The sequence below is a fragment of the Chionomys nivalis genome, chromosome 17, assembly GCF_950005125.1.
Source record: "Chionomys nivalis chromosome 17, mChiNiv1.1, whole genome shotgun sequence".
In the NCBI taxonomy this organism is placed as follows: domain Eukaryota; kingdom Metazoa; phylum Chordata; class Mammalia; order Rodentia; family Cricetidae; genus Chionomys; species Chionomys nivalis.
Genome location: NC_080102.1, coordinates 31,288,336 through 31,302,240, shown reverse-complemented (window position 1 = coordinate 31,302,240; position 13,905 = coordinate 31,288,336). Strand labels below are relative to the sequence as shown.

The 13,905-nt window shown below is 42.9% G+C and overlaps 1 protein-coding gene across 10 annotated transcripts in view; it reads left to right on the top strand.

Moving 5' to 3' along the window:
* Nucleotides 1-13,905, top strand: part of Ptk2 (protein tyrosine kinase 2) — a 207,465-nt gene that overhangs the window by 157,928 nt on the left and 35,632 nt on the right. For all 10 annotated transcript variants that reach the window (XM_057791700.1, XM_057791691.1, XM_057791699.1 and 7 more), the window contains one exon: nucleotides 8,545-8,656. In XM_057791700.1, the coding sequence (XP_057647683.1) occupies nucleotides 8,545-8,656 (112 nt within the window). The remainder of the gene's footprint in view (nucleotides 1-8,544; nucleotides 8,657-13,905) is intronic.

Genomic DNA, 13,905 nt, shown 5'->3' with positions numbered 1-13,905 from the left:
AGTATATTGCTTAGGTTTTTATGAGCAATGTGTCACAATAATTAAATGAGTTCTGCTGTTGAGGTTTGTTTCATTTTTATTACAAAGCTTTATTAAAGAAGCAGGTAGCCCATTACCACACTGAGAAGTCAAATGCTTCCCAAATATAGCCCCTCAACTACTTTCAAGCAACTCTTTGAGCAGATTCATCAGTGAATTGTTCATAACTGACCTGTGCATTCCCTGTGACTGTGAGAGCTAAGAAGGGCACCTGCAGGTGCTTGTCAGCCAATGCTTAGCAAGGTTTCTGGGCCAGATTTTTTTGAACGGGTATCTGAGATCCAAGGAAGCTATCTTCTTTGAGTCCTTTTCCATGATCATGGTGTGAACCCATGGGGATGCAGAATGAGATTAGCTGTTGGCATTTCTATAAGGTATGAACAGTTCCTCAATGGCAATATTTTAACATGTTCAGTAAAATTTCTCATAAACCCCCAGCATTTTGTGGTTGTTGTTGTTTTTGTGACTGGCAGATACAGTATGCATTAAACATTCGTATTGGAAAATCTTTTTTTGTGCCAAGGAACCATAATAAATAGCTTTTGGAGCTTCTGCTCAAAATGGGCATTTTCTAGCAATGACATCTTGGAATGAAGTGTCTGTGCCACATAATAAAGAGCATCTGTGAGTGTGCTTGGCTCAGTCAGTTCCTCGAGTCCTTTCTAGACAATGAGGGCAGTAGACAAGCAAAACTATCAGTCTAGCTTTGTACCATAGCTTCTATAAACACACCAGCACAGAGTTGAACAATGATCAGTTCGGTAAATTTTCACAAGTTGAATATGACTGGGAACCAGGGTCCAAAGATTCGTAGTCCAGAGTGCCACCTCGCTACTCTTCTAGCAGTGACTGCTTCTGCCTGCTTTAACCTTCATTTGTGTTCAGGGTATCAATAGGCACATAAGGTTTAAGGTTTTTTACTTCAAGCTTAGTTGTGTGGTCATCTGTGGTATTCCATAATCCTGTCCCTTCACCCCATGCCATTGTCACTGATATATAGAATCCTGTTTTTGAATGGTGAATGCACCATTTTTAATTTGACCATCTTGTTGATGGTGGAACTGGTGGAATAAAAGAATCCCACACCAGTTCAGAAGAATGGATAATAAAAGGGTTATTTATTTAAGGGGAAAACTTACAGATCACCATCCTAAACAACAATCCTCTGAGCACAAACAGGAACAGAGTCTATCAGCCTAAATGGGAGCCGGAAGCAAGAGAGCAACCGCAGGGTTCTGCTGCTTTTTAAACTATAAGAGACCACGCCCAAGTGGGCTGGTATCTTAAAAGCTATTGGCTGAAGGAGTAGAATGTGCTTCCACAGCACTGGAAGTTGGGGTACTTTTCAGTTTGGGGCTGAAAGACTAGTAACTCATGAATACAGCAGTGTTTGAGCAGGAGGCTATGCTGTCAGTTGTGTATGCTCTCAAGCTTGGGGCTGTACATGTGCTCCACACAGGTTGACATCGACAGTTTTCAAAATGAACATGCCACCTTCACTGCTCCCAGCAGTGAGCAGAACTTGAGTTGTGGTGGCAGTAGTTCTTCTTTTAGGTTTTGTTCTGGTTTTTAACCTTTGGAAACTGTCACATATTTCTAAGCAATCCCTGTTCACACAAAGTAAGAAGATGTAAGTGGCATGTAGAGCAATTTACCAGAAATTCTGTGTTGTAAAGAGCAAGTACCCGCTAAGTAAGGAAGCGTGTATTCTGAGCTGCTGCCTGTCACTGAGCACTTCAAAAAGAGCGTATGTATTGATATCAAGGGTTTGGCCTCTGCAGTGAATTTCATAGTCATGTCAAAAAGTGATGGTTATTGACCACTTTTGTTAACCTTAGCATTGTGCCATAAACCATTATTGCTGCCCTTGCTGAGGGAGTAAGCATTGTCCCAGATGGTTTGTAAACCAAAAGATTAAAACTGTAATTAGTTTAGACGGTGGTGGTGCACCACTTTAATCCCTGCACTCGGGCAGAGGCAGGCTGATCTCTGAGTTCGAGGCCAGCCTGGTCTACAGAGTGAGTTCCAGGACAATGCCAGAACTGTACAAGAGAAACCCTGTCTCAACTCCTTTTCCCCTCCAAAAAATAAACAAAATACTGCAGTTAGGCACTTGACCTGAGCATAGGCTACAACTAGGAGTCCATCAGAGGCCATTGGTGTAAGCTGTCCTACTACCTTGATATCACGTGGTTAGCAGGTGCTAAAGTACTATCTTTTCAGACCAGGAAGCAGGAAGAACAGGAGTTCAAGGCTACCCTATGCTGTTGGAGCCTGGTTCTGGTGGCTCATACCTTTGATTCCAGCACTTGGGAAGCTTATACCTTTAATCTCAACACTAGGGAGGTAGAGATAGGAATATAAGGCGGGTAGAGACGTGATCTTAGCCCCCCCTCCCCATTCGGTCTGAGAATTTGTAGAGGTAAGAAGTGACTGTAGCTGCTGCTTTCCTTTTCTAATCTTTCAGCTTTTACCCTTGATATCTGACTCGAGGTTTTTATTGATAAGACTAATTAGGGCCAGGTGGTGGTGGCACATGCCTTTAATCCCAGCACTTAGGATCCTGCCTCAGAATTCTTTAGAGTCTACTTCCTTCAATTTTTTGAAGGTTTTTATTTGGTCCTCCAGGGTCACAGGGATGGAGAGATGGTACTTGCGGTGTGAGTGCCAGAGTTTAGAGCCCCAGACACAATCAAATAAGTATTGGTGGGTTCAGTGCCTACTTGTTCTCCCGGTATACAAGAGGGAGACAAGACTCCCCAGAACAAATAAGATGACTAGCTGAACCAGCAAGAGACTCTGCCATACTATAGAGTAGGGAGTCACCGAGGAAGATACTCACTATCAATCTCTGGCCTTTGCATGTGTTTGAGTACACACATATACTACATATACACATATGTGCCCAAAAGGGGTGTGTGTGTGTGTGTGTGTGTGTGTGTGTGTGTGTGTGTGACATTTTCATGTTTATTCTAGATTAATTACATCCTGGAAATTATGACTAACAGGCTGTGGAAATTCTAGATTCAGTTACATTCCTCTTATGGATATTTAGAATGTGTTAGAAAGTATTACCAACTCTCTCTGTGAATGAGAGTATCACAGGTCAGTTTTCTTGCTCTTTCGGCGTCCTGGGCTGCTTGGAGTTCCTGTGTTTATGGCTAGCTCTAGGCTCTGTCAGAGATATTGCCAAAATGTCTGCTCAGCAACCGAGCATGACTTTCCAACTTCCTTCTTTCTGAGATTCCTCCTTCATTTTCAATCAGCTGTTCCAGATTCAGCACTCTGGTTCTTCAAGCCCAGAGGGCGCAGATCCACCTTTTAGCTATCTGCCATGAAAAACTGGGTCTACTCAGCTACTAAGGTCAGCCCCTTGCCGCTGCTGTCTGTTCTGAGCCACCACACAGTTGTTTCTTCTATTCAGAGTTCCAGTGTAATAATCTGGGTCCAAGAAAAACTTTCAGACACACTTGAAACCAGAAAGATACTGTGCCATATAAGATGTTATTAGAAGAGCTTTTTAAAATAATAATAATAATAATAATAATAGTGCTATAGAGAGATAGCTCAGCAGCTGAGAGCACTGTCTGCTCTTTAAGAAGACCCATGTTCAATTCTCAGCATCCACACAACCATCTGTAACTCTAATTCGAATTAACCTGACATCCCCTTCTAGCCTCCACAGGCATACACATGGTAAACAGGCATACATGCAGACAACATGCCCATGCACAAAAAATAATAAAATAAAAGAATTTTAATTAGAAAAAAATTGAGGTGGTTAATACAGCAAGCGAACAGCAGACCCCGTTTCTCATTGTTTAAGTTACATCATCTGAGAAGAGTCAGTTACCAGGTGCCAGCACTGCTGGAGCAGTGTGTCTGCTCTCATAAGCCCAGCTCAAACTGTAGACTTGTTTCCTGCAAGGACACCCCCGGTTTGTGGAAAGGTCAACTCCATTCCTTTGTGGTGAGGCAGTGTTTAGTAACTGTACGAGATTATGTTTCAGAACTGCTGTTCCTGTGAACTTGCCAGAGCAAGCCCTTCTCTCTAACCTTTCCCGATGGATTTACTGCTGCTCTCTCTCTGGGTATTTTCAGACCCACTTAAATAGCTACAGACCCAGACTGAGTTTGTATCCAAAGCAAATGTTGTGATCCCAACCCTTTGTTTTGATGATTAGAGTTCAATCCTTTTTTAAAAAAAAAAAAAAATACACTTTTTCCCCATATTAAATAAAGCAAAGTGTTTCCTATCTTTAAAAATAAATGTTTTATAATTTCAAAGAGAAGAGTTTGTACCACAGTAATCCATAACAACCCATCGGATAGATACTACAGAGATGAAGTGGGGCCAAGGATGGCACATGCAAGGCTTCGGGTTCTATCTCCAGCATCACAAAAGAGTGAACAGGAGGTGTAAATGTTCCTTCTTTTTTAGTGGCTTTAAGGCAGGAGGAGAATAGAAACAATTTGGATTTATTTGTATGTTTTTGTCTTTCAGTCTTGTGTTTCCTCATCATGATGCTCTTGATTGTGCATGATGGAACAGCTTGCTAGGGAGAATAGCTCCCCACTGTTGCCTTTTTTCTTTGAGACAACCAAGGAATTTGTACCCCAGCCACCAAGACTGAGTGGCCTTCACCATTTGTGAAACATCCTTGGCTAGAGACTTCTTGGCTTTTTGTCCTGGAAACAAGAGCCTAGCAGACCACTTCATTGTTCTCCGTCCATTTGATTGCTCCAGAAGGTGAAATTAAGATTGCTGTGCTTGCCTGCCAGTGGGGTTGTGAAGCCAAAGAAAGTCAGAACAATTCTTATAGTCTCTGTGGCCTTGACAGGGAGTTGGCTGCTTTGGACTTTTCTCTTCTCAAGCGAGGAAAACAAGAATTAAATTTAATATTAAATAAAATTCTCCTTTCCCCTTTCCTCTTTTCCTATCTGTGGCCCACAAATAAACAGGCATAATCATCAGCTTTTCTTTTTTTTTTTTTTTTTTTTTTGCCAGCAACTTTTTTTAATGTTACATATACTATTCTCAAGGCACATCTGATGATATATTTTTAACACAGTAGGTGTCAAAGTATGTTTAACATATGATTTCTTCAGGATCCCTCCCCCTTTCTGAATTCCAAATGGAGGAACTGAAAGTGTGATGTAAGACTGGCGATCTGAATTCTATCTTTGGCAAGCTTGTACAAGCACTATTGTAACTGTAATGTAAAAGAACTGTAAACTAGGAACTTCCTTCAGTTATGAAACACCATTCAGGACTGCTGCTTCTTGAGTGCTTTCTTCTTTTAAGTTCTTAGTCTTTTCTTCTCCTGGAGTACGCGGTAGTTTAGGAATTTCATCACCAGAAGCGCTAGTTGGACCATTTATTGCCTTTTCTGAAGGACCATGCTCTTCAATCACATTTTTTGCCATTTTGACTGAATCTGATACAGCCTCAGTAAATGAAAATGGGGTAGTCACAGTTGCAGATTATATTTCTAGAGCTGAGTCTCAGAGCAGACAAAGAAACCTCCCAAGGGAAACTTTGGCTAAAAACAAGAAAGAAATCATCAGCTTTTCTAAGTGACAAGTCTCAGCTTTTCTTGTTCCATCCATTTGCAAATTAACAACTTGTAAACCTCTATCCAGGAGAATCATGGCTCATTGCCCATGTACATTAGGCAGCTAAAAGCTTCTCAGTGGAATGTATTACTATTCAAAATATTGTGAGTTTGGGAAAATATGCTGCAGTTTGACCTCCATGACTTTACACGTCCTCCTTTGCTGTCTTGACTCTTAGCAGCTGCAGAAAGTAACTCTGTAGGGGCCCCATCTGTGGGCTAACCACCCAACGTCAAACAGTTCTTTAGGGTTTATTTATATTCCTGACTTCTCTGAACAACAAGTTATGGATTCTCAGGAGCATTTGAAATGCTATTTCTGGTATGAGAGTGAATGTTAAGATGGAATAAATAGCTTCTCAGCTATCTTTGCACTCTTGGAGACAAAAGTCTGACGTGGTTGATCGCACTTTGGAGCCTCACTAGTGTGCAGATACTCTTTAGTTGCCCAGAAGGGTTTAACCCTTGATGGATTAACACAGAAAGCTTCCACTGTATGATTAAACACTGAAAGGAAGATTTAGGCAGTACATTCAAGGTGTTCAGAGAAAGGGGGCAGTAACTATAAACTGAAGAGCTGGCCTCGTGGGATTTGAGGTCTCAGCAGGTGGGTAGACAGTAGACCAGGTAACCTATTTCATAAAGCATGTAAAATAGAAGGCCATGGGCTAACTTTCCATTGCTTGGAAGAAAGGTCCCACTTAGCCTTCTTGTTGTCTGCCTGTATTTTAGTTTGGTTCAAGAAGTAGAAGAGCTGGACAGTGGTAGTATACACCTTTAACCCCAGCACTTGGGAGGCAGAGGCCGGCGGATCTCTGTGAGTTCAAGGCCTGCCTGGTCTACAAGAGCTAGTTCCAGGGCTAGCTCCAAAGCAACACAGAGAAACCCTGTCTTAGGGAGAAAAAAAAGAAGTAGAAGAAAGGACTTTAAAATTTTTTTGTTAAATTTTTTATCTTGATTTTGTTGGGCTTTTTGGTTTTTTAAGCTATAACGTATCAGGATCTGTTATCTGGTGTTGATGAAAGAGAGCAAGACTGGAGATCTTACCAGAATGTGCTCCTCTCTGGTTTCAAACTGGGCCTCCATCCCGTTGACCACCTCCAAGAAAATGGTCTCTAATCGGCTGTGAGCCCAGGTTAGGGCTCCCTTTCCCAGACAAGGACCTACTCTACACAGGTCCACAGGTCTCCACTCATCCTTACACACACCCTCCCTTAGCCTTGCGGAGGCTGTGATCTGGGAAACTTAAGTTGAGCTGCCTATATTCCCCCTGGGGAGCTCATGAAGCCCAGCGAAGCCATACTAGCTCTTGCTGAGGTCACACATGTTCTGCGTGTGGCAATGCATTTAAAGGAACATGTCAAAGGCTATGTAGCAGGCCTTAGAAAATTAACTGCAGGCTTAGAGATAGGAATATGGATGAATTTGCCAAGACATGATTGCCCTTTTATACTTCAAACATTAACTGTATTTTGATCCTTGTGGACAAGGTAGCCATTGACTGCTGGGGAAGTTACTTGATGTGCAGTTGTCATAGTTTTATCTGCTTTAAAAAAAAGTTTCTCAGGTTTCAGAGCTCTCTAGGATAGCCTGTAAAGAGAAGGGAGTACTTAAAATTGAACCCAGGGCTTTGTACATTTGTAGGCAAGTGCTCTTCCACTAAGGTGCATCCTGTGCTGCTGAGAACTTTTTAAATTTAAAAGTAACTTGGTGTGTATGTGTTTGTTCCACTGTTCCTCCTAATTGATGCAAAAGGAAATCAGAGTCTTCTTGGAGGAAGAATGGGCCTCATGACTGAAACTTTTTTAAAGAGGCAGTGGATCTTTTCTTTGAGAGCAGTCCCATTTCCTTTGAGGAGAAAACCTTTAGCATGCAGTGATGGCTTGCTGACTCAAGGCCAGCTATGGAATGATTTTGTCTGTCTGTTCCTGATTTGGGAGGTGACTTGAGAAGAGCAAGCTCCAGCCTCTAGCCGGCAGGAATGTCTTTTTAAACAGTCAGGCAGATTCCCAGATTAGAAGGAGTCTGTGCAGCTGATGTCACTATTTCCTGAGTAATTCTGGGTGGTTATTCACTGTATCTGGCTGCCAAGGGCCAGAATCTGTGAATGAGCCTCATTATTAGGACTCCAGGTTGCAGGCATGGAGGGAAGAACTGATTGTTGCCACAGTTAAGACGAAGATTTCAAAGACTTGCCGCCTATCGAGTCCCAAGGAGGCAGTGGGGAGTTAGGGGGGCTGGCCACGCTCCCTGGGCTGCATTCTGAGGCCTTTACAGGATGGCACACAGCCAGGACTGAGACACCGCCCGCATTGCCAGGGAGGCCGCAGTGCAGTCTGGTGGTGGTAAGTGGGGGCATTTAGAACAGGCAGTGCTTTAGAAAGCACCTGTAAGTACTGTTGCAGTTTTCCTTGTTTTCTTGATATAAAAGTTAGTATACTATTGTACTGAACTAGTCGGGAGATCTTGGCCCCTTGCAAAGTTGATCTCCATGTGCTGGTGAGTCGGAGCTATGTGGGAGTCTGCTTTCACGCAGTCTGCCAGAGACATGTAGCTACTTGATACAGAGGTGCTTGGACTCTGGGGGTCCTGTTCTTCACAGAATAAATCCCAGTGTGCATTCAGTTCATCTTGCTCGGCCTTTGTCTCACCAGGGTCTTTTTCTTACCAGCTCTCTTTCTTAATTTTGGCTGTTATTTAAGTGCTCTTGCCAGTTTATACCATGACTGTTCTAGAATCCTTTTGTGTAGGGTTAGAAACCTGATTCCCTTGTGTATATAGGCTCTTTTCTCTGTGACTGTCTTTTACTGAGATTAACTGGTATCCCATAGATGAGTGGGGTGGGTGATTGGCTGTCTGCTCCCCTTAACACAGTGTGTTGTTTCTCCAGCACAATCCTAGAGGAAGAGAAGGTGCAGCAAGAAGAACGAATGAGGATGGAGTCCAGAAGACAGGCGACTGTATCCTGGGATTCTGGAGGGTCTGACGAAGCACCACCCAAGGTAGCTGGCACCCCTGCCCCAGCTTTGAGAGTTCCCTTGAACTGAGTCCCCTTGGACTGCAGTCTGTGGGAGTAGACACTGCTGTCTGTGCGACCAGCCGCTAAGTCATGGAAGGAGTAGGTACTGTAATGTACGCACCCTCCTCTCTGTAGATTGCTCGATGTGCAGTTCACCCTGTAGAAGCTGGGGAAGGCAGAGACTATGAGAGACTTGATGTGAAACTGCCTTTCCCTCTTCTTGGTGCTTCTTGGTGCTGCTAAACTTCTTGGAAGTTTTGGTGGGACTTACCTCTCTCTTGTTGGCAAGAGAACTACAGACCTCACAGATATCAGGGTTCAAGCACAAGACTAGGGGCGGGTAAGTGGTTCACACCTTTAACCCCAGCACTCGGGAGGCAGAGGCCGGCAGATCTCTGAGTTCGAGGCCTGCCTGGTGTACAGAGCTAGTTCCAGGACAGGCTCCAAAACTACAAGAAACCCTGTCTGAGGGGGAAAAGAACCAGACTAGGCCATGGGCACTAAGGGTTTGCTTTATTTCAATGAAGCACACTTCCACCCACCTGTACCGCTTTTGCTTTGGTTTTGCTCAAGCTTTATGTGCTGCTTCTGGGTTGTGGCTGCTGGCTAGGTGTTGGAGGGTGTGCTGGATTTGCTCTCAAGCCTGTGCCGTGCTTGGCATGACATGGAACCTGACCTTCTCTTATCATCTCCAGGTTTTCTCTTTCCTTTAATCTGGGGAGGAAAGCCACTGCCATTTTACAATGGCTGGGCAGCAGTTGAGGTTTGGGACCCAGATGGCCTTTATCACTTTGCACACAGGAAAAAGTTCTCGCTTCCCTTTGATTTTGTATGGGGTAGACTCTTCATACACCTACTTGAATAAATAATCCAATTCAGACCTGTTCCCTGCATATGATACACTTGATTAGCTAAAAATATAGTTTGACCACTTCATTTCTTTTGAAAAGTGGGGATCTGGTAACAGAGGAACTGTCTGAGTATTGCACCAGGTGTTTTATCATGGTGTCTGAAATCATGGTAATCCCATGTTGAACTTTGAAGTAGTGAACCTGGCACTCCCTGGAAGTGAGCATAGATGAAGTGTGAGCATAGGTGATGAACTCAGCTCAGTCCACAAGGAGCTTCATGGACCCAGTTCTTCACAGAGGGCAAAACCCACCACCTGAGGGGATAGTACTTTGAAACAGGCATTGAAGAACCAGATGTTGTTTCCAATTTAAGAACAAAGCTTTTTCCTTACAGAAAGACACCAACACTTCATCTTAGAACTTACAGCTCTCCATGGGCTGTTTACCATTTCTTTGTGAGTTTTTCTTTTCTTTTGTCTTAATTTGATTTGGGGATTTTTGGTTTTTGCCTCTTGCCTTAGCCTCCCAATTTCCTGCTTTAATTCTGTGTCAGCTACAGCATAGTCCCATATTGGGAAGCAAGAGAAGTCTTTTCACTTAGTTCTCAGGCCTGGGGTCAAGCAAGTCTCTTCATCTGAGGCTTGACTAGAAACACTCTATCGACAGGGTGCATTATTCTAAACCTCATTCTCTTAGTTTATAGGACGGAGGTGTTAGTACTCTCGCCTCTTGGAGACGTTGGAAATGCACCAGGTGGCGCTTCTCTAAGCTAAGAGTAGCTCTGCCACAGAGTCCAGACTGCCGGTGCCTAGGTATCTTTAACTTTTCCTAATAATCTCTTTGGTTTTGGTTTTCTTGGTTTGTTTGGTTTGGTTTTTTTTTTTTTTCTTTTTGTTTTTGTTTCTTTTTTGTTTGTTTGTTTTCAAGACAGAGTTTCTCTGTGTAATAGCTATAACTGCCCTGGAACTCACTCTGCAGACCAGGCTGGCCTCGAACTCAGAGATCTGCCTACCTCTGTCTCCCGAGCACCACCACTGCTCGACTGTGTTGGTTTTTAATAGTTTCATTTTGGCAGATTTATTTTAAATTAGGCTCATGTGGTAAAGATAGTTTGACTTCTTTTAGATCTTAAGTAAAAACACTAGCTCATAAATTTTTAAGTATCCGTCTTGTGTGTACTCAATTCTCTCACTGGTGGTGTTTCCAAATTCATATTCTGAGGCATTCTTCATGATTCTCTTTCCCCCTGCCCCCATTTATTTTTTTAAAACAGAGGTCAGTAAATGCTCCCTAATCCAGTTCATTGCACTTTTATTGGAATACAGCTTCATGCACTCGTGGAACTATTTCATGGGCCTTTGAGACCAAAGCTGGGATCCTAGTCACACCAGGAATTATTTGCTGTTTACTGCTTTGACAGCTGCATGAGTGCGGCTATCAGTCATTGTCACCAAACTTCACCAGTGTATACCATATTCCACCACCACCATGCTCCAACACTAAGAAAAGCTTACAGTTTATGGAAGAGTGGCTCTGATGAAGTGGTGCAGTGTTGAGTGAAGCCTATCTAGCATGCAGAAGAGGAACATGTTCAGATTGGTGGATTTGGTAGACATTTTCTCAAAAAGCAAAGGGGTAAAACCCTCACTTCAGTGAAAATCATTCCTAAAACTTTAATTTCCAATCAAAAATTCTAATTTGAGTGACTTAGCACCTTGACCATGCTATTTCCAGGTTGATAGGCTGTTTTGAAGGTATCACAGCAACATTAATATGCGATTATTAAAAGTTACTGTGTTAGCTGGCAGTGGTGGCGCACGCCTTTAATCCCAGCACCTGGGAGGCAGAGTGAGTTTAATCCCAGCCTGGTCTACAAGAGCTAGTTTTAGGACAGGCTCCAAAGCTACAGAGAAACCCTATCTCGAAACACCAAAAAAAAAAAAAAAAAAAAAAAAAAAATTATTGTGTTAACTTCCTGGGAGATACAGCCAGACTTCTGTTCAGTTCAGCGAGGGCTTCAGTGTTCAAGTTCAGCTTGCTAGACCAGGTGATGTATTAGATCTTGCAGAGCATGGGGAGGGGCTGCTTATAGAAGCATGGATGACCGCAAAACAGCCGTGTGCCAAGTCTCTCACCATCATGGAAGCTGCAGCTTGGAGTTCTCCCAGCTTCAGTTAATCTTCCATGCTATATTCTCTAAGGCCATGTGCAACTAGAGCTGAATTATATATACCTGGCAGGAAGGTGCAGAGGGAGTGGCTGGTTTCTCAGGTAAGAGTCTATGACTCTTGTCAACCCATTGTTTGAAGGTATGTCAACAAGTAGGATCTTAAAGAGTTTATGCAAGTAGTCACAGCTACCCTGATAAAGGTGACTGTTTGCTTAAAGGGCAGTGTTTCACAACAGAAGCATGTATGTCCTGCCTTCTATAATGTGTCACACTGAGATGATTGTATAGCTTAGTGAACCAGTGCTTTCTGGATGGCTTGGGAGAGATGACTGAATCACACATGATGAATAGACCATCTAAGATAGAAGCAAGGTGAGGTGGTTCATGCCTGTCATTCCACATCCTAGGGCTAATGTAGAAGATAATCATATTTGAGGACAGTTTGGACTATATATCAAGACCCTATCTCAAAAAACACAGGCCAGAGTTACAGATTTTAATGTAGCAGATTACTGATGAGATTTCACGCTGGCCCTTAGTTTTAAGAAACATTTGGTTAGTGATTTGAGGTGTGGTACTAGGAAAGAATATTCACAATTGTGCTGAAAATTTGGGGGAGGAAGGCTTTCCTACCTGGGGATGTGTTTTTCAGTGGTAAAGCACATGCCTGACATGTGGACCGGGTTCCATCTCCAGCACACAAAGAACCATTTCTAGTTGCTGTGTGAGGTTTGGTTTTCTTTATAACTGCCAGTATTCTAGAAAGGTAATTAACGAACTGTGCAAAGCGGCAATTGTGTTAATATGCACAATAGAGTTGGTTCTATCTCACTGCCTAGAATCACCCCCTAGGCTTCCATTTCTGTGACAGCAATTATAGCCAACAGAACTCTTCACAAAGTCCTGCACACCCCTGAGGGAAAATACCAGCCAGTTCCATACCTCCAGCTTTGATCATCACCTTTTTGTCCCTTTCCTTACTTTACAAGATAGAATTAATCAAAAATTCCCTCGCTTCTGTGCTTTTCTGTATGATAACCCAGGTTTACCTTGAAAGCGGTAGTAAAGAGAGCTTGCTCATCCACAGTGCGTAGCGAGTGACACAGCTTGAGAAAATGGCTCTGTCCTGTCCTGTCTCACCTACCTGTCAGGAGCACAAGGCCGAAGAAGGAAACTGGTACATGTAGAGACCTGAGGCAGATCTGCCCTAGCAACTTACTTGCTTTAAGAATGTGACTCATGCTGGAGAGATGGCTCAGGAGTTAAGAGCAATTACTACTTTTGGAAAAGACCTGGGTTTGATTCTCAGCACCCACATGGCAGCTCACATTCATCGATAACTCCAGCCCCAGGGGATCTGATGCCCCCTTCTTACCCACAGAGATATCAGACACGCACATGGTGCACATGCATATACGCAGGCGAAACAGTCGTATACATAAAATAAATCCAAAAATATTTTAAAAGAATCACTGACTTTTATGATGTTTAGTAGAGGTTTTGCCTTGTTCAGGATGATTCTTTCATGTTAGTTTTTATTTGGTGAGGCATAAATGTATTTGTTACAGAGTAGAATTATGCCACAGAAGATGTGGGGTTACTACTTTTGTTGACTGTGTGAGCCTTTTTGCAGCACCTGACTATTCTGAGCCTATCAAGAGGGTAAGGATGGTGCTATAGCTTTACAGTATTGTTGTTGGCAGAATGATCCATTTGGTGTATGCAGGATACACTGCATAAGCCACAAGTGTGTGGTTTTCATGTGTTTTACATGCTACTTTCTACATTTAAGTGGATACTATCATACTACTGTTTCCTCATCTTGGCTTCAGGAGCCTGTCCCACACAGTTAATACATCAATCTTTTAATTACTACCTTCCTGGGCTGTTTGATTCTGTTTATCCGCTCATCAGTTGGCAAATATTGCTTTCCTTTTCTAGCTGTTATGAGCAGCGTTCTAAGAACACATGTGTGTTGTTATGTGGGCTTAATTCCTCATTTCTTTGGTGGGTTTGCTGACTCTTATGGTAATTCTATGTTTTGTTTTCTCAGGGATCAGCCTAGTGCTCTATCAGCTGCTCCATTTTATGTTTCTAGCGTCAGTACACTAAGCTAATTCCTCTACTGTTGTTCTTGCTTTTATTTGTGTCTTCTTTATTACTATCCTGGAAGTCATAATACAGTCACTCATTGTGGCTTGAAATTGCCCA